This window comes from Oreochromis aureus, linkage group 7 (genome assembly GCF_013358895.1).
Source record: "Oreochromis aureus strain Israel breed Guangdong linkage group 7, ZZ_aureus, whole genome shotgun sequence".
Lineage (NCBI taxonomy): Eukaryota > Metazoa > Chordata > Actinopteri > Cichliformes > Cichlidae > Oreochromis > Oreochromis aureus.
In genome coordinates this window covers 35,207,210-35,228,223 of record NC_052948.1, presented here as the reverse complement: position 1 = coordinate 35,228,223, position 21,014 = coordinate 35,207,210, and the positions used below count along the sequence as shown (strand labels likewise).

General features: G+C 39.1%; 2 protein-coding genes across 4 annotated transcripts; both read left to right on the top strand.

The window, feature by feature from the left end:
- Positions 1 to 292: 292 nt before the first annotated feature.
- Positions 293 to 14,789, top strand: LOC116319642 (ectonucleoside triphosphate diphosphohydrolase 2). 3 transcript variants are annotated; one of them, XM_031739036.2, is made up of 9 exons: positions 296 to 685; positions 3,190 to 3,307; positions 4,844 to 4,994; positions 6,962 to 7,121; positions 7,391 to 7,618; positions 8,425 to 8,694; positions 13,492 to 13,611; positions 13,696 to 13,830; positions 13,952 to 14,789. In XM_031739036.2, exons 1-9 carry the CDS (start codon positions 572 to 574, stop codon positions 14,168 to 14,170), a joined length of 1,515 nt encoding a protein of 504 aa, XP_031594896.1. In that variant the 5' UTR covers positions 296 to 571; the 3' UTR covers positions 14,171 to 14,789. The 3 variants fall into 3 exon arrangements, with proteins under 3 accessions (XP_031594899.1, XP_031594896.1, XP_031594897.1); XM_031739039.2 differs by lacking the exon at positions 3,190 to 3,307 and having other exon boundaries at positions 293 to 685; positions 4,844 to 5,002; XM_031739037.2 differs by lacking the exon at positions 296 to 685 and having other exon boundaries at positions 3,192 to 3,307; positions 4,844 to 5,002.
- Positions 14,790 to 15,601: 812 nt separating this feature from the next.
- On the top strand, positions 15,602 to 20,036 carry phpt1 (phosphohistidine phosphatase 1). The gene is made up of 3 exons (XM_031739023.2): positions 15,602 to 16,001; positions 19,443 to 19,570; positions 19,688 to 20,036. Exons 1-3 carry the CDS (start codon positions 15,836 to 15,838, stop codon positions 19,778 to 19,780), a joined length of 387 nt encoding a protein of 128 aa, XP_031594883.1. The 5' UTR covers positions 15,602 to 15,835; the 3' UTR covers positions 19,781 to 20,036.
- The last annotated feature ends 978 nt before the right edge of the window (positions 20,037 to 21,014 follow it).

Genomic DNA, 21,014 nt, shown 5'->3' with positions numbered 1-21,014 from the left:
TATTTAACAAAATATATTCATATTACAAATTTATGTTGATAAATCACAGAGAGGCAGAAGTAAAACAGACTGCAACTTAAGAGCAACATTTTTCAAATTTACATACATTTGGAAACTTCATAGGTTTGACACTTCAGCTTTATTATTATGATAAGAATAAAATGCCTTATTTAAAAAAAAAACCTCATAAATAACTTTTTTCAATAACTAACCTCTTCACATATTACGTAATATACTTCCTTATAAGCTTGCACTTGTAGCTGTTGCTCTCTTGGTGTGACGTATACTCGATTGCGTGTTCTCAATTAATCATCAGTAAATCATTCGAATGATTTACACATGGGCACACCACCTGATCTGGAAACAAATCCAGCATGCACTGTTCGGATTAGGTAGCTAAAGACTCCTTTTCTCCTGGATGTCTCACTTCTGCAGTTTGTTTTTGTTTTTTTAACTAGTCCTCCGGTTATCTGGCAGCCAGCCATTTCTCCCAGTTGGCCGCTATTACAGTAAGTCAGCTCTTGAATGTCCTGCAGGCGCAGAGAAGAGTTGCGCTTCTCGCTTTCGCTTCATGGCTCAGCGGTGTGCTCACCTTGTCCCTGTCGCGCTGCTGGTGTTTGGACTTGCCGGAATCCTGCTCCTTACTATTCCCACCGAGGATGTTCGGGAGGAACCTGAGCTCAGGGTAAGGTCGGATCAGTGCGTGTCATGTGTTGTGTAAAGGGTGTGAAACAGGTGGTACATAAGAAAATGTGTGGGACCAGGGAATTCGAGGACATTAGCCTGATACCTGGATGTAACAGCCAGTGACTACTCTAGTTTATTGTCCGGATGAAGTTCTGTTTTATGTTTGATTATGAGCACATTTTGAATTTACTTTTTATATTATGTTTAATTTTTATAGGGTTGTGTCAGTTGCAAGTGGCTTGCTGCAGAGCCATTCAACACCAAATTCTGTTACTTCTGCTCCCTCATTTTTGTGTCATTAGCTTAATATCCCATGGTTCCCTTTTATAATGTAGCTCCCCTTTCACCCAGCAATAACGTGGGAATCCAGTCTGAGAAAGCAAGCACAAAGGTTTTCTTCTACTTTTTTTCCCAAGGACACAAATGCAACAGTCTATTGAAAGGACTGAACAGACAATTAGAGCGTCTCATGTTTTGTTTGCCAAGTGTTAGAAGGATTCCTTGCAGCCGAGTGCACAGCAGTAATGAAGAATTATTATTAGTAACATGTCTGTATATTGTTGCTGTTCACCTGCAGCGCTGATGTGAGATGCGTGTGGTCCCTTCCCTTTGTATTGTCGGTCACATGGGTTCCTGATGATTTGATATTTACTGATCCACAGCAGCACAACACAGACCTGCAACTGAGCTCAGAATTGAAATGTGTCTGGCTACATAAACCTTTCCTTTAAATGTCTATACTACAAAGCATTTTAAAGACAGCTGTGAGCATATACTGTATCATAAAGCATGGTCATAAAATTATGATGAAGCACAGCTGAATCTCAGTGTTAATATTACAAGTTCAGGATAACTTGTAGCACCCACACTGTAAAAAAATTTCAAATATAATTTGACTCCTTTGATTCGGCTTCTTAGAATTACAAATTATAGGCATGCTACTATTTTTTTTAAATAATTTCATACTTAAGCCTCTTATTACCCCATTTCCAAAAAGCTGGGATGCTGTTTGCTTGTCTTCAAATCACTCTAACCATATATTGAAATGTCATACCATGTATGCAGTTGTGAAACATTTATGCGTCGCAAAGATCATTTCATTAAAGTAACCCATGATGAGTCTTGGTCTTGTGACATGCAGGCATATAAGATGATGTCTGAAGTTCTGTTTCTGCAGATACTAATTGTTTGTTTTTAGCCAACATTCTTACTCTACTTGTTTGTGCAAGCCAGTTGTAACACAGCAGTTTATATGGCAGGCAGCACAACTGGAGTGTGTGAAGTGCATTTAACTAAAAGTAAGGAAAATGTTTAAAATGTATTTTAGTTGACTATGATGCTTTATGCTATTAAAGTCTTACTCCTCAATTTACGGATTTTACACTCTGGTCATTCCATTTGAAATCTGCACATTTTAAACTTTTTCTGCTCGTCTCTGATTTACCTAAAAAAATACAAATCTCTTGTTGTTGTTGTTGTTGTTTGTTTCTTACTCTTGTTTTTGTATTGAAGTATGTATCTCAAATTGTAGATCCTGATTTATTTTGAAGGCAGCAAAAACCAGTTAAAAATTTCAGGTTTATCTTTCATAGTATGTGTGACATTAATTTGCCTCAGATTTCAGTGTGAAATAAAACAACCTGAAAGTGGGGCAACAGGATGCCTTTTAAATTAATATATAAAAGTATTTAAGAGCTGAAGCTAAACTTTCACAGAAATTATTCTGTGTCCAAACTTTGGTTTGTTGGTCGGAGAGGGTCAAGCAGATGGTCCATGTTGATTTTTAGATGAAATGACTCATTCAGAATAATGATTTTCATGAGCCTTGAATTTGTTCATTTTTTTTTTTTTTTTTTTTCATAGGGCAAAAACTTTATTATTTAAGCAGTGTGGATTGATGTTGTATTTGCGGTGCACAACTCCATTAAGAGGACTCTATGGACAAACAAAAATTGATTTAAAATTAAAAAAATGTATTCTGGATACTGAGATATTTTATACATGTGCAGGGGGGAAGAGAGCGAGGACACATAAAGGAGCTGCCAGGCAGGAAAACAGACGCAGAAATCAGAGGCAGTTCATGGATGAAGGACATGCAGAGGGTTGGTGTGACCGGGGAGGGTGCTACAGATGGGGTGAGATGGAGGCAGATGTGGCAACCCCCTAAAGGGAGCAGCTAAAAGAAGAAGAAAACATGTTAGGAAATCAAAGTCCTATCTTATACTGCTGGGTTATAGTAGAACTTCAATTGAATCACTGTTTTCAAATCAAACCTGTGATCCTGCACAATATAAAATCCATAAGGCTCTTTTGATGATTGCCAGTTAACCTCATTTCTAGCCAGATGGTGAAGGTTACATCGCCACGATCCTTAAATTCATTTTTGCTACTCTGCTATATTAAGTTGAGCTCTGCTTCAAAGCGGTTGCCACAAAAATCTTTGTAAAGGGTGGGAAAAATGTATTTTCACTGCTTTTTCTCTTGAATTTCCCTTCTCTGTAGTATGGGATTGTCCTGGATGCTGGATCCTCACACACATCTTTATACATATACAAGTGGCCAGCAAATAAGCAAAATGGCACAGCTGTGGTCACCCAGCATAGCAAATGTCACGCTGAGGGTAGGTATCATAAGTAGCACTTTCCACACCAAAAGCATTGGTCGATTTTTGCTTGGAAAAACAAAGGGTGCTTACAGCAAGGAAGATTTGTGCAGACTTGTTTGACACATACGTTTGTTTGAAGCTAGCGCAGTTCGTTTAGACAAAGGGAAAAGTTGTCATATTTAAGTATATGCAAAAGTTGTATAGCATGTGGACAATAGAGGTTCAAAGTTTGAATGGTAATTGAAACATCAATGAAATTGAAGTTGTTGGCGGGGGGATTCCCCTCTTTTTTTTCTCTTTTTTTTTTTTTTATTGCAATTTTTACACACAAACTTTAGGAGAAAGACGTCAGGATATTGTTTTTTGTCCCCAGCTGTTCTTTCCCACAACAGCTGGAAATAGTCTGCCTAAGATGCATTCACTGTACTGGAAAGGTGTGGAAGCTGAGAGAATTTTCAGAAGGCCATGTATCCAGTGTTTGTAGGCTGGATTTCAGCTAAGTAGCGTGTCTGCTAATCGTTTTAAATCTTTAGCTATCTTAGCTGCCGTGTTACACTCCTCTTCCATCCATTCTCATTAGTTTTTATCAAACATTCCACATTTCTCAGCCCAGTCTTGTTAGTTTGTTTCAGGATCTTCCTGTGTGCGCTGTGTCAGTTAACAGTAGTCCTCCTCAATCTGGACAACCCAGCTGTGGAGGATAAAAGATCGAGTGATCTAATGAGAAGTAGCTTTTATTGTGCTAAAAAAGAAGACTAACCAATTTCAACATAAATTTATACATTCTTTATAAGTGAACTACTCTTAAGTTAAACCTGTCAGGTGTAGTTCATAACAATATACATGCAGTATACCTTTCATCTAATGGAAGAGTACTCTTTAAAACTCATTACACCACATAGTAATTTATATACTTGGTTGAAAATTAAGAAATATTGGAAATCTTAATGATCAGTTAGCAGCAGGAAAGCCCACATGGAGTTTTTTCTGAATGAGTTATTTTATTGCGTCACTGCACTGATGTCAAAGCAAATGTTTGCCTAGCAACAGTCATGAGTCAGGATTGAGTCAGAGTTGAGCTTTGTGGTTTGCCACTCCTGCCCTGTAAAAGGCTTTTATTCCTGTGTTAAACAAACAACTTTTTCCCCTTGTCATTCATGAGCACGATGTTTATGCTGACATGTTTCATAATAAAATGATCCTAAGAAAGGATTTGTAGATGGATGTCTTGAGGAGGAAATATGCGTTCTTATTTAAATATAAAGTGTTTCAATCTTCTTCTTTTTTTTCCTGATTTAATGCAGATAACTTGCTTTAATATTACTTATTCTGTGATTTTAGATAACGTTTACATTTTAAAATTTCAGGCACAGTTCAGTAGATTTTCATACAGCTGGCTGGGAAGCTGGGATAGTAGTTGGATTCTTTTGTATTGCAACACCACAAGGATGTGGGTCACAATTGCTAACACTGATTTTTGTCAATATTACACCAAGTTGATTATGTTATCAGATACATTTTGTTTGTTTGACATGTTCATCATTCGCTCAGGTGAAGGAATTGCAAGTTATGCAGGTCAACCGGGAGCGGCAGGGCAGAGCTTAGAAGCATGTCTGGATCACGCAGTGAAGAGCATCCCGAAAGACAAGCACCAGCTCACACCTGTGTACCTGGGAGCCACAGCCGGCATGAGGCTTCTGCAGTAAGTCGGTACATATGTCTGTTTTGTTTCCACGTGTTTTAGTTATGCATCACCTTCATTTTGATTTGGTTCCAAGTAAATCCTGTAATTATGCTAAAATGGCAATCCATACTGGCCTTTTTAACTTATTTACACATTCATTAAACAAGATGACTCTCATGGAGATGAATGATGTGCTGGGAATATAATTATTTCTGTGCCAAATACAGCAAGTTTTTAGAGTGCAGAAGAAATCAGGAAAAGTGAAAAAAGCTAAATGTTGTTTAAGAGTTCTCAGAGTAGCTGTACTGTTTGTTGTAATAACTCCGCTGGACAATCCTAACCAGCTTCATGATATCGCCACCTAAGATGTGTAGTTGTTGTCAGTTGTGTTGGCATGTAGTGAATAGCCCTTCTTTTTTTTTTTTTTACTCCTGGATGATAGACCATTTGATTTTGTGACCAAAAAGAGACTAAGAGGTCCTTCTGCTTCAGAAAATGAGAGGTATCCACCCAAAATGGTCTCCCCTAGATTCAGTTTCTTTGAGTGCCACAGCTCTCTTGCAAATTTCCTACAATCATAACGTGTGTTCTGTTAAAGAACTGCTTAAATGTGAGCAATCCTTCATTTAAGACCATTTTAGCCAGATTATTTTAGTGGCAGCCCTTGTTGCATTAAATAATCTTAGGATGAAACAATAGAAACATGAGGAATAAGGCGTGATTGCAAATTTGAGGGTCTGAGGGTCGCTCAAAACCTGTAGATCCCCTCAATATGCACACACTGAGGTTAACAAGATGTTCCTGGAACAGTAATGCTATTTTTCCAGAGAATTGATTGGATGGTACAAAGTTGTTTTATGTGCTGATCTGTAGTATCCTGAGCAGAATATGTTTTACATTTGTACCAGTTCCATTGTGCCTGGTGGAGGGCATGCAGCAACGGGATCAAACCAAAGTCTATAAAGTTAAAAGCACTGAGTGGGGATGGTGACGGGGCATTCAGACATGTAGATAAAATTGAAGGCATGAGTGTTGAAAATGCAAAGCATTATCGAGAAGAGTTAAAATTTATTCAAATATTTGGTTTAGTGGCTTAACTTTGCCTGCAGACAGGAAACCGTCTTTTTATTTTCAGTTTAGCCAGCAAAACTGCCTGATTGGGTTTAGGCAGCTATCAAGTATGGATTTAAACATCTTGTCTGGAAGAAGGCATCCTTTCCTTGTATGTGTACCATAACTCAATCAAATATGCAGCGGAAAACAGCTGGACAGTCACTCAGTCTAACTTGCCTCCGTGCGTAAATCATTTGATTCTTGCAAATGTGTTTTAAAAGCTGTTTTGTCACAAATGCATTTCCATACACAAATACACCACCTAATTTTATAGTTTGACCTGTTTTGTTTGTGGGTTTTACTGACGAGTATCACCATGAATGTTCACTGAAATGTTTTTCATGTAGCACTGACGCTAAACTTTAATGTGACACAATCTTGACTTCAGCTTATTCAAAAGTCTTTTTTTTTTTTTTTTAAAGTAATCTTTTAATTTAAATTTTCTGGGAGATCTAAGACGTCATAAGCATGACTTATAGATAATTCAAATCATAGTTTTTACTTTAATCTTCCTCTATGTTCCTGTAGTTCTTCTTTGCAATTCCTGTTATGAAGCAATTAAGTAAATGGGGGTCTTTATTAGTAGAAAATACAGTTAAGTCTAAAATTTATGCCCACGACTTTTTCCATTCACCAGACTGGAGTCTTTGGTGGGCGTTTCTGGTCCCCGGGCCTTATATTTGACACCCCTGGTTTGCAAAAGTTATGCCTGAAGCTTACAGTAGAAGACATTAAAAACACTTTTTTTTTTCTTTTCTTTTTTTTACAATTTAGTGTTCATGATCATCATCATGATCATCATTCTTCCTAATGATTTGGTGAAAGTCTTATCAGTAAAAACCTTGATTATATTTGTTTTTTTCCTTGTTCAGTTTATCTAGTCCAGAGCTGTCCGCTCAGATTCTGAAGGAAGTGGGACAAAAAATCCAGTCCTACCCTTTCGACTACCGGGGAGCAGCCATACTGAGTGGCAAAGAAGAGGGGGCATACGGATGGGTCACAGTTAACTATCTCTCAGAGAACTTTATTAAGGTATCCAAGTGTGTAAATGTGAAAATCAGAAGCTTTTAAAAATGGGAGGAATCTGCAATATTATTTATAAGGAGACTAGAAGTCAGTTTTCGCTGTCACTGTGAAACTTCACCAGCAAATTGATAACATTATGAGAGCGTTTGTATTGCAAGTTTGCTGAAAATGAGTTTAAATATTCAGTAAGGCATTAGTTTCATTTGTAAATACTTTTCCAAAACAGAGATTCAAACATTGGATGAAGCCAGGTTTTTGTGACTATTCCTTTGCAGTATGGCTTTGAGGGGCACTGGTTCAGCCCCAGCAGACCGACAGTGGGAGCTCTCGATCTGGGCGGCGCGTCCACGCAGATAACATTTGCTACTCAGGAAAAAATCGAGGACAGAGATGATCTGATGAAGCTGCGCCTTTATGGTCATGAGTATACCCTGTACACACACAGCTTCCTGTGCTATGGGAAGGACCAGTTCCTCATGAGACTGCTGGCTCATATAATGAAGGTAGCGTAACCTGACACTTAAATCACAAGGAAAGCTCAAAAGAAAAATCCTGTCCACATTATGACTGTTTTTCAGGATTTCACATCAATCACTTTTATACATGAACTAATCAATTTATCCAAAACAAGATTCACCCCAAACCTAACCAGTCACTAGGCCTAACCAAATCTTAGATCTTGCCACAAAAACACAGAATGACTACAGGAAGCCAAGAATAGAGCTGAGATGTTGCTACTGCCAGAACCAGACTTTCTAAGCAGCAGCAGGAATGTTGCAGAGGAGCCAATCAGCAAAATGCTGAGATCCAGGCAAAGCTCTAGAGAATGTCACTTAGTTATTCTTCTAACCACAATAAAAAAAAAACCACTTGGGTCATAACGTGAACACTGACTGCCAAATACACACAGAAATGACAAAGAAGGGAACAGGCCCAATGCTTTCTGAAACACCTTTTCTGAAATCGCCACTTCAAGTTCTCCGTGGCTTCAGTCTAAAATGATGCATAGTATTAGACTTTAGCTTTGTTATACAGAAATGTTCACTCCTATAATAGAATAACTTAAGTGTAGGCATCTGGCTTTAAAACTGGCACACATTAAAATGAGTTACTAGAAACTCCATTCAGTAAATGTCCTCTGCAGGTTAAGGTAGAAACATAGTCAAATTTGGTCATTTTACTGCATGCAGCTATGTAGAGAGGAACATATCTAACCATACTGATGTATCTTTAAGGTCAACCTCTCCAATAAAACCACAAGTATAATGTATATAAGATCATTGTACTCAAAATGTTTTCTCTTTCTCAGTCTCAGGGTTACCCTCAGTCTGTCACTCACCCCTGCTATCCTGCAGACCACAGCAGGACGGTGACACTCAGCAGTATACTCGACTCTCCATGTACAGTAAAGTACAAACCCAGCTCCTACGACCCTCATGCTTCTGTGACAGTACATGGCAGCGGACACTATGAATACTGTCTGGGTAACGTGTCTGAAGTCTTCTCCTTCAACAGCTGTCCCTTCTCCCAGTGCTCATTTGACAAAGTCTTCCAACCAAATGTCACCGGAGGTTTCATGGTAAGAAAAGCAGACCAAATGCTTTCTTAAACTTAAAGCTCAGCCTGTATGTCAAAGGTGCCGCCACAATCCCTGATTTCTTGTCACAATATTTTAAAGTTTTAAAACTGCTATACTTTTTATGTAAGCAGGGCTCTAGACTAACTTTTTGACATGGGCGCACCGGTACGCCTAACTTAAAAAATGTAGGCGTACCGGCACAAAAGTTAGGCGTACCGGCACAAAAGTTAGGCGCACTCAAATTTTTCAACCGCTTCGCTTAACACCGCAGTTTTACATGTGCACCTTCTTTGGGGGGGGAAGTCCATACAGACAATATTCATTTCTAAATTATTAACTAACAATCTTGTGCTTAAATTGCTTTGTCAATATTGTAGAAAATGTTAAACTTAATCATCATCTCGGCTCCTCTGACGACCTGTTTGCTGTTGCATGCTGCTGAAAGGCAGTGGGGAGAGGGGACACTTGGGCAGTGCATTTATTGCAGCATAAAGTGTGTTTTCTGGATACACTGCTGCTTTTTCAGCATTCAAAGATTGATGGCACCGTGTCAGAGCTGGCTATGAATTTCAGACGGATCAGTCCTTAACTTAACACAAAAGTTATCAATAGTTCTTTTCATCTTTTCTTATTACCCACAGCTACATCCACTTCTCTCAGGCCTAGGCTGCTCACTAGGGCTGGGTATCATCACTGATTTCTATAATCCATTCGATTCAGATTCTCAAAGTCCTGATTCGATTCAGTTTAGCCTCAGACAGTCAGAAATATTATAATTCTGATCATTTATCAGTACTGACACTTGTGAGACTTCATCAGAATTGTGAACATCACAGCAGATGCCTTTGTCATAGTAACTGAGAATAAAACACAGAAAAACATGAAGGAGATTTTCCTGGTCTGGCTTTTTATAGCAGATAACCTTAAAAATATTCTGCAATATTCTGAAATTTTGCATAATTTTAAGAAGTTTAAATTTCTTCAGTATTGAACAGCAGAAATTAGGCTTTCTTGTCGGACGTCATTTACATGAAAAAAGAAAAAGACAGCGCTGTAAACAACGGTAGACTGGTGGGTAATAAGCGAATGAATAATCCAGAAAACAGAGATTTGAGACGGGAAACTGTTCTTGAAGTACACACAGGGAGCTGTGTAGGAAGTGTAATTTTTATCGTGGTGGAAGCAAAACAGCAAAAGTCAGAGGGAATTCATGACGACATTGATCAAATGTGAAGCGCAGTTTGCTGCTTCTTTTTGGCTCGGCGAATTTTGGTTGGAGAGACAAAACCTGCAGCTCAGAATCAGCGCAAAAAGACGGAAACACAGCGCGGACCCGACACATCAGAATCGCTAAGCTCCGACAGCGTGTCCGTCTGCGGGCCGTCCGGTGAGAAAGCCGAGAAAGACAAAGCTGATTCTGATGCGTCGGGTCGCTCTGTGTTTACGTCTTTGTGTGGAATCCGTTAATGAATTGATATCGCCTTATTAAAGCTACTCACCTCCCTCTTCTACCTGCACTTTCCACTGGACCACGGCCAATCAGAGAGGTCCCGCCCCTGACTATCTCTGATTGGTTTAGTCCACGATAGGGGCATAATGTGTGTCTGTTGTTGACCACATGGAGAGTTGCAGAGATTTTTTTTTTGTTACCCAAACAGGTGCGACCAAGTCGCATTTGCGACCAAATTGGTCGCACTCTAGAGCCCTGGTAAGTAACTCAAGATTGTCCCTGTCCATGCTGTCATAAGCACAGGTCTGTTTATCAAGGATAGTCGAATATTAAGATTTGCTTTCCTCCTGAACAGTGACACCTTTTCTCAGGTGTAGTTTGGTAATCAAATTACACCTGTCCTACATGCCAAGCAGTGTTGGGACTAACGCGTTATTAAGTAACGCGTTACAGTAACTACGTTATTATTGTGGTAACGAGCACGGTAACTAGTTATTATGCCAAAACCAGGAACGCGTTACTCGTTACTGGGATTTAGATAGGCTCGTTACTCGTTACTTCGTGTGGTGGATATCACGGAGCTTCCACAGATTCAATAACATTAGCAAGTGGTGGAGGCCAGCAGGTGGATGAAGGAAAAGGGAGGCAAGAGGAGAGACCCGAAGCGGCCGCCGGTCCGAGTGTCAGGTGAACTGAACTTCAGGTAAGAAGTTATGACCTGCAGTCTATCTGAGTCAGATATAAACCAAGTTTAGGTGGAGTTTATTTTCGGTATGCTGACATTTTCATACTGTGTGCTAGCTAGCATGACGGAGTTTCTATACAGCTGGGTGGGTGCTATGTTACTGATGTTGAACTTTATTTTGTTCATACGGTTAATTATTAGAGTTGCCAACCGTCCCCTAAAAACAGAATCGTCTGGTATTCAGAGAAAATATTACGCGTTTCGTACTGAGGTGAAAAGGAACACAGTTTGTCCCGGACTTCAGCTACAATGAAAAAGACACAAAGCTGAAGCTGCACAGCTGCCTCTTCTCTCATTCTCTCCCGTTTCTACTTCAATCACGAAACTGATCAATGATCAGCTGATCGGCTTTTCTCTCTTGTTTATTTATCGCTCACTTTGCACCAGAAAGAGGAAACCAGCGGATGTCGCGTTAAACAACAGCAGCAAGTTTAAGCTTGATCAGCTGTTGTTAGAATTTATTTAATATTAATTTCTAGTATCAGCTGATGTTTGCTGGAGCCACAGCTGTAAAGCTGCTGGTCATGATATCGGTTTGGTTATCTGGTGAGAGGGAAACATGCAGATGAAACCAGGAGATGTCCTTACTGAATCATCAGAGCTGAACAGGTGATGGAGAAACAGGTTTACCTTTTAGGTGACATGAATGAGTTGAAGGGAAGTTATGAGCTGTTTCTGAGAGACAAATAACACCAGGATCCTTTTCTAAGTAGCTGACAGCTGGTAACTGTGCAGGGGCGGATCTAGCAAAGTGTTGCCAGGGGGCAGGTAGGGCATTAACAGGGAAAGGGGGGCACAAGGAAATACTTTTCTTTATTATTCTCATTTAAAATGTCTCGCTTTAAAAAAAAAAAAATTATCTGAGTCTTACAACAAACGATTGATAGATTGATACATATATACCATCAGAACAGTGTACATCACTGTCACAACAGTGTTTATTTTCATTCAAAGGCTTTATGATTTTTCCTATAATGGTGGGCCGGTCTCTAGTCAAAATGCCCGGGCTGATTTTTTTGTCCCAGTCCAGCTCTGTATGCAGCTCATCTGCAGTCTGGTGTTACCTACATCTTCCTATTCAGAAGGCAGAATTTCCAAGTTCTGAGTACAATCAAAAGCACCACGACTGCAGTTTTTGTGTTGGATGTAAAAAGCAGGCTAGAATCATGGCGGCGGTCAACGACGGTCCAGGCGTGATTTCTCTCGTGGAAATGTGCACATTATTTTTTCCTTTCTGTTGGTAGGTGGCACAGTGCACTTGTGGCAAGTAAGCAAGCTAGAAGACTGGCAGTCTGGCTGGGTATCCAGTTACGGAAGCAACACATTAACCAGAGAATTCTGAGTAAAACCAAAGTTACTTTCCCTAGTAACTAGTTACTTTGAAAGTAACGAGTAACTTGAAGTAACTGAGTTACTTTTTTAGAGAAGTAACTAGTAATGTAACTAAGTTACTAATTTAAAGTAACTTACCCAACACTGATGCCAAGTCACTCTAACCTCAAACATCACCAGATGTTTTGAGTCTCATCCTCTCTCACATTACGGCCCTCCCCGCTGATCAACTTACAACAATTTGCATATCAAGCAAACATGTCAACAGAGGATGCAGTCATCATAGCTCTCCACAACTAAATCTGGAAAACTCCAGTGTAAGAATGCCGCTTGTAGATTTTGTGAGCAACAGACCCCAGAATATCACGGTGGGAGATTGCTCTCATCCTGAACATTGGCACATCACAGAGGGGTGTTGTCAAATTTACTGATGATGCCACCATAGTAGGACTGATATCAGAGAATGGTGAAACCGCCTACATAGAGGTGGTCTGTAATCTCAGGTTGGTGTTATCGCTATCACCTGGACTGAAACGCTGCAAAAACCAAGGAAACAATACTGGACTATCTCCAGCAGACCAGCTTCTACCAGTGAGCAGTCGAGTCTTGTTTCAAAACAAAAAAATTTTTATATGTATGTTGGTCTTTTTTTTTTTTTTTTTTTTTTCTTTTGCTTCAAACCTAGAGCTGCTAAACAGCGTTTTATTATTTTGTGAACAATCATGGTAGAGATGTATTCTAAAATGATTTCTATGTAAATTCCTCGCAAGTCTCACAGATTTTGAAGTAAGGGGTTGTGATCTTGCTGACATTGCTGCTGAGTTTTTCAAAGGCACCATTTTGTGCTTGGGGCATCTAAAAGGGAAAAATCCAGTTAGTTCTATTATATTCAAGAGAAGGCATATCGCACCAGTACGATCTTGTTGGATCAAGAGAGGAAAGCATTTAAATTCTATCCAGGGTGAGCTTCCATTTAACTGTACTAATGTCAAGTGGTAAGTGCATATAAATCACAACATATCCTGAAGTTCCATCCACACAGGATGACCCTGATGGTTGGTCGCTAGTATTAATTCCAGGCTCCGGTTGCCTGGGTAACCCTCTAATGCGTTTACTACCGTGTCAGTTGCTTGACGTCGCTGAATATGATTAACTTTACATGGTCGGCTTGCAACATGGCTACCAGTTGAAGAACCTTTATTTGATTGTTGTGCTGTAGCTATATCACTTTTTACATACAAGTTTTTTCTTTTCCCTTTTCTGTTTTCAGGCTTTCTCTGCTTTCTTCTATGTTCACTCATTCCTTCAGCAAGTCACTGGCATAACGGCTAGCTCGCCTTCAGAACTAGAGGATGCGACCAAAAAAGTGTGCAGCATGAGTTTCACCCAAGTAATCACCTTTTCTATTTATGCTTTACTTATTCAGAACATCTGTTTCTGGCAGCATGTGAAAATATTTATTGTATTTTTCCAGATGATGCTTCTCGCTCCAGAGCAAAAGTCCCGTTTGCATTACTACTGTGCTGCCTCTGTGTTTCTCAATACTCTCATGTTGAGAGGATATGGCTTCAATGACACAACATTCCCACAGATTTCTTTCCAGAAGAAGGTGATTATTACCTCTTTACAGTTAAAAAAAAAAAAAAAAAAAAAAATATGTCAATGCTCCATTGCAAGTGGATGGGAGTTAATCCAAATATATTCACATCATTATGTTGCTGACCCTGCAGGTTGCTGACACCATGGTGGGTTGGGCTCTGGGCTACATGCTGAGTTTGAGCAATTTGTTGCCAGCAGAGAGACTGGAGCTGAGAAAGGCCCTGACCCCAGGAGTGTGGGGATCCCTCATCTTTCTTTTTGTCATGCTCCTTGCCGCTGTGCTTTTCTTCTGCTTATTTAGAGTTTATAATGGACGGAATAAGAAAAGAGGCAGTGAAAGCACCATTTAGCTAGAAATAATGTCAGTTTTTTATTTTGCTCTGAACACTGACCCGACAAGGGAGATTTGAAGCAAGATTTGAGTTTTAATTCAAGCATATTGTTATATAATACCATAGTTTGCTTTAAAAAAAAATAATTTTTACACTAATTGACTTATTTTAAACTAGTGCTAAATATAAACTGTGGTTTGTTCATTGACTGCAAAGGTTTCAACACGACATATACAAAATGTGTTGACTTTAACATATTTATACAGTTTGCTGCTTTAACCTATAATTGAGTGGTATGTATAAAATGAGTGAAACCACTGTATTAACTTGCTGTGAATGTAAACTACTTTAAAGCTGACAGTGAGTACTGTGACTTTAGTTTGAAAAACAATGCCAACATGGAAGTGCCTTAAAAGTGCGTCGTTTGTAATGGCCACCAGGTGGCAACTCACTCAACAAAAACACTGGAAGTCTACTGGAAAATGGCCCTCGGCTTCCTTTACTCTGACCTCAGCGAACCCCGTTTTTGATGCAAGTTTCAAGTCATGTTGAATAAAACATTAAATGCATTTTGTGAATATCTGCTGCTATTTGACTCAGAAAGGCATTTGACCACATATATTATCCAATGACCTACTGTAGTTGGGCAACAGTTGTCCTTTGTTTCTCTGTCAAATCCACCCTTCACTTGGCACCAACATGAACAGCAAGATTGCAACGATGAAAACATAACAGGACTTGTATACAGGCTCAAATAGATTCATATGCTCAGATCTTTTAATAAGTGCCGCTGTAGATTTTACAGTGCCTGTTGGCTTGACCAGGCCAAAGCCTGTTAAGAAAATCAATGAATCACAATATAAGCTCAACCAATTCTTGTTTTCTAAAGTCCTTAAGGATGTACGCTGTGCAATCATTGCGCCCTGGAAAAAAGCAGTGTAAAGAACTCTAAGGTCACCAAATCACATGACATTCATGCTCATGAGTGTATGTAAACATTTGACCACAAATATATAGTAATATTTGATATAAAATTTGTTTATAACTAGAATTATGAAATAATTACTTTTATCATTATCTTTCACATGATATGTTTTCTACCCCAAATTTAAACCCTCTGCATTTTTGTATGTTTTTTTGTTCTGATCAATGACTGTAGAAAAAAAGTCATTGTGCTTTAAAATATTCATTTGGACTGCAGATACCAAAATGCATTTGTTTTCCGGTATGTTTGAACTGCCTTCAGAATAAAATTAAATTTTAAAACATTTCTATTAAAGTATTTTCACTGTTTCTTCCATAGCTTTTCCATGAACAGCAACAATTTAAAAAATGAAAAGATTACATGTCATAAGACGTATGGGATATCTGTATGTTTATTATTATTATTAATGGTGGTGATAGTTAGTAATTAGTAGTATTATTTATTTTGAAGGGTCATACCGGAACTTGATTTTGCCGGCTAGCTGTATTGTGGCGGTGCTAGGAGGAAACTAGATCATGTCTTTTATTTTGCAATGATTTATAGCTTTTGCATTCCCGTCCAGATTACAGTATAGAGATATAAACGTGTTACTTCCGTATTAGTTTTAGTTGCTACGCATAGACCCGAAGCTTGTTTGGAAAATCCGAGCGTTTCGTTTGCTGCTTGCTTTGCTAGTGTGCTCCTTGAGAAGTTTAGACATGTGCACACAGACGAAGGCGGCTGCTCTCATGGCCAACATACCGCAGGCAGACATCGACCCTTCCGGGGTATTTAAGTACGTTTTGATCCGTGTTCATAGCCGAGAGGAGGGGGACGACTCGGAGGTGGATATAGTCCGAGGATACGGCTGGGCTGAGTACCACGGTGAGTAAGGACGACGCTCAGAGGGCTCTGTTTTAATCGTAAAATACACCTCCATCTGCACCTGAACGCATCATCAGAGATGTACCCCCGAGGTCAAACAAACAAACAAACAGATGACCCAGCTTTGCTTCTGTCCTAATACTGACTCATCTCTCGGATCTGTCTCCCACCTCCGTGTTGCTCTTGATGGTCCTACCCTCGTCATACCTACGGACTGTATATAAAAGATGGACATAAACAGTTACCCTCCCGGTGGCTGTTTTGTCTTGGCCATAGTCAGAATTCATCTAAGGCTTTAACCACCTGTCATTATTAAAAACATGGCCGCAGGTCACTGCATAGCATGGATAGCATGCTGTTAATTAACATACGCTTGATAAGCATCACTTGTGAGATATATTGTTTGTTTTTAATGATGATTGGACAGTGCATTGCTCTGAATTGTAGGACAGCATTGTTCCCTGTCCTTTCATGAAGGACAGTGTCCAGTCTATCTCCTGCTAAATGAGATACTAAAGGGAGGGGCCATGTTGCAAATAATAATATTACTTATACCCAGCTTAATTAACCCCATAGAGTTGGGACTGGCAAAAGAGAGAACCCAAATAAGTTCATATAAACACAGTTATGTTGTTGTCACAAGACACACTCTAACGATTGTGCCCATTGATGATGAGGTCAGAGATTGGTCTTCAGTAATTTTTTAAAATCTCATTTCTCCAGTGGTGCATTAAATTATTAATATTTTGAGTTTCATAATAATTTGAATCTGCCTCCCCATAGTTTCCTGTTCTACCTCCGCATATAACCAAAATTAGGATGCGTCTAGGTGTCCACAGGTGTGTGCACATGATTTCTTTCCTGGATTTATGTTCACTTTGAAATCTGTGTGTGTGTGTGTGTGTGTGTGTGTGTGTGTGTGTGTGTGTGTGTGTGTGTGTGTGAGAGAGAGAGAGAATGAAGCAGTGACTCTGATCCATCATAAGGAAAAATAGGTTTTTGTCAGTGCAAAACAGTGTATAGTAAATGCAAGAGAGACAAGTGAGATATTTTAAAAAGGAAAAAAACAGACAAACTGGACCATATACCAGAACTATAGGTGTAAGGTAAATAGGTAAAACAGCCAATCATCTCCCTTCATCTTACCCTATCCCCAGCATCCTCCTCTGTCCCATCAACCCTCTGCATGTCGATGTGCAGGGAGTTCGCTGTTATCGCCCCGGCTAGCTATCGAGCTGGTGGGTAACGGACCTCTCCGAAAACGTCGGAGCACTTTTACAAATATGTGATGTCTTGATAAACTGAGCAGATATTTGAAGTTTACACACCTACATTCTCGCCTGAAAATATCTTAAAAGTTTATTTTGTGACCCAGAAAGAGTAATAAGAGTAATATTAAAACTAAAAGGAGGACGCATTTGTCGGCTGCATTCAGGGTCTACGAATTTGGACAGCCTTCGGTGTGTCGCTGTGACATAATCTGTCTACAAATGCGGCCTCAGGAGGATGCAGCCCATAAATTTGGACACCCCGTATATCCCTGTCCCATCCTGATCATGCCAAAAAAAATCTTAACATCTTCAATTTTGCTACTTCCAGCTAGGCCTCCCCTATTTTTTATAAGTTTTGTTTTTTCTTTTTTTTTTTTGCTACTTCACTCAATCTTATCAATCAATCAATTTATTTATAAGCTCATTTAAAAACAACACAGGTTGACCAAAGTTCTGTACGTAGTAAAAAATTAAAAAGCATCACTCTGTATTCCACCCTCTTCCAAAAGTCTACCACAGCCATTCCAATCCTTTTTGCATATCCACCACCATCTATCTTTCTACATTTTTGTCCTTAACACCTTATCCTCTCTGTTCCTGCATGTCCACTGAAGTCTACTTTAATATCCACTCTCCCCCTCCTTCAGAATCACGCCTTCAATTTCCAGCTTCAAACTCATAATCCTGTCTGACAGTCTTCACCTCCAGAACACTCTTCACATACTCTTGTCAAGATTATTTCTACTCTATTTTACTTCACATCTACACCATAGTAGAACTATTTGGATCCACCTCCAATGCTTCTGGCCTCACTTCCATTCCAGCTGTTTTTCTGCACACACAATATATCTACTAATCTTCCCCCATTCATACCACGAAATGCTCTCTGTTTACCAGACAGTTTCTACACTTAAAGTCCCTGCTCTCTCCTTCACACTTCTAATTTTCCTTCAGTCTCGCTGCCTCCTAACATGCCTTCCCCCTTTCCTTTTCCTTTGTCTTTGGCCAATACAAGGCAAAGTTTCAGCACAGTTTCTAAGATCAGCCTGTTGGCCAGCAGCACCATTTTTACTTCTTTTTTGTCAGGGTGATATCTTATCTACTACTACTCTAAATTGCTATTCTAATATAAATATGTATTATTTATATGGATTTCTTTCTGTTCAATAAAATTCATAATATAAATATTAAATGGACAAAGTAAAGTGTATAGATTTTGTTTGTTCCTATTACCCAGTTATTAGTAAGTACGTTAAGCAAACATTACTAAGAAATGAACAAAGAATTTCTGTGTGGCTCAAGCACACGGCCACAATATGCTCAAATATCCCTCATGCCAGAGATAAAGTGCGGCCTAGAGAATCCACATTTCCCCAAACAGTCTAAAGATCTGTAACTTTATGTATGGATCTGCCCCTATCCCCTACCTAACCTCCACCTTTCCTCCGCTTTGTCTCTTTTATATTGTGGAGGAGGAATTATCACCACCTCCAGCCTGTCGTTGATAGCTCTGTGCAGACCATACATTAAGGCATCGCCATGCCTGCACTTTCTCCTCAGGCTCCACAGCTTTTCACTTTTTCTCAGTTTTGACCTTTTCTCCTTCCTATGAGCTGCATGATGAGCTTGTTTTGCTCCTTGGTTCTATAGGGCATGCAAAGACACTGTTGTACATTTATCATCTGTATATTTTACATGTCTGTGCACTCCTGACCGACTGCCTCATTTTGGTTTTGGAATTTTGTAATGAAGGGATGTTTATGTAATCTGTTGGTGCTTATTATGTAGTATTAGTACACAATATGGATCAGCACAAAATATTATAAACACTATATAATAACAGGCAGCCTTCAAAATAACCACAGACTTTATGAATGCAATAATGATGGCTTTGCATTTAGTAATGACAGGTCTGTGCTGCTCTCTGCTGGACAGCACTGAAAGCACAGTAAATGCATTTTTATTTAACAGCTGACTGACCTCAAATGAAAATCAGTGAACACAGTATGGACACATCCACATACAAAGCAGGCATTTGAAATTATAAATAAAACTCCAGTTACAAACTCCAAGTCACCAAGCTATATTTTCTAAGGCAATAATTTGTACTTTGATGTAGAAAATATTCCAAAAGTACTTTGTTTAAAAGTTGTGTACATCCTTCTCTCAGCTGACATCTATGAGAAAGTAGCAGAGCAGCTGGAAAGGGACGGGCACTTGGACTGTCAGTGTATCGGAGGAGGGAGAATCAAACATGACCCCCAGGCCAAGAAGATCCATGTCTACGGGTACTCCATGGTGGGTGGATTCTGATCTGTAAATACTGAGAAAGTATGAATACAGTGATGGGTTTTTTTTTTCAGTGGTTTAAATCAAATGAATGATGAAACACTGATGTGTCTTTTTTCCTCACAGGGATTCGGAAGAGCAAACCATGCAGTGACCACTGAGAAACTCAAGGTTCGGTATCCAGACTATGAGGTGACCTGGGATAATGAAGGCTACTGAAATGAACTTTAAACAGCTTCTACTTGATTCCCTGTAACCCTGGACTGATGTATTTTTTGTAACCCTTCGTTATCAGGCTGAACACATTAAGGACTTTTCTTTTTCTTTTTATTAATACAACAGCTTTAATTTTTCACATTCTTTCCTCGTGTAAAACATAACAGCTTTTCATAGTGTAGCTAATAATTTAACGAATGTAATCTGTCATGTGGAAACATTTTAAATAAATGACTGCCTGCGCTGGCTTTGCAGATTACCGCCCTCTCTTTTACTGACTCGTTTTAGAGTCATGATCCCTCATAAATTTCTTTGGAAATTAAAGTTGCAAAGCGAACCTTACAAGTTTTGTTGTGAGGTTTTATTGTGAAATGTGTGCTTATATTATATCCCCCTTTCCTACAGAGCAGAAAAATGACAACACCCCATCTCTTTGCTTATCTTACTTTTACAGCAGCTATGGTCCAGATTCCAGCGTGCTGTAAACTGCTGATTAAAATGGGCACAGTTTAATTGTCGGTAGATAAAAGTAAATGAACTTGATGATCCTGAATACTACCAGTGTGTTGAAGTATTCTGAAATGATTCCGACAGCCTGGTTGATATAGGATCCAATATTTATAATGTATATCCAAAAATCCAATACTCTGATATATCAGCTGATATTTACCCAGTGTGCATAGCACAGATATTTCTCTTGATTTTTGACAGGTTTACAAAATGACTTTTAAAGCAATATAACTGAAAATAAGTGACTGAGATCATAAGTTCATCAGGAACATATTCACTGAGGTCAAGTCAGATTTAACAAGCCAGTTTTCCCATAGACTTCCATAAGCCTGGAAGTGTTTGCAACCAAGGCTATTGCCATCTGTTGGCTTTTTATTTATCAGATATATCAGATATATGCTAATTAGTGCTTGTAGAGACTAATAAAATACTAGAATTTCACTCAACAAAACTGAAGAACAAACTTCTTGGACAAGTTGTAGCACACAGAAAGACACATTATCTGTCAGATTATTCCATAAAAATGCTTCAAAATGGGCCAACACCACAAACACAATGGACTCAGTGACTCAGCAGGGAGGTGAGGCAGTTGGCAGTTCTCAATCAAATGGCAATTTCTCTAAATCCATGACCAAACGGAATTGAGGTTTGTTTTTTTTTAATTAAGCATGTTATACTTTATGGCTTTATTAAAAAAAAAAACTGTTTACAAAATGAACAAGTGACT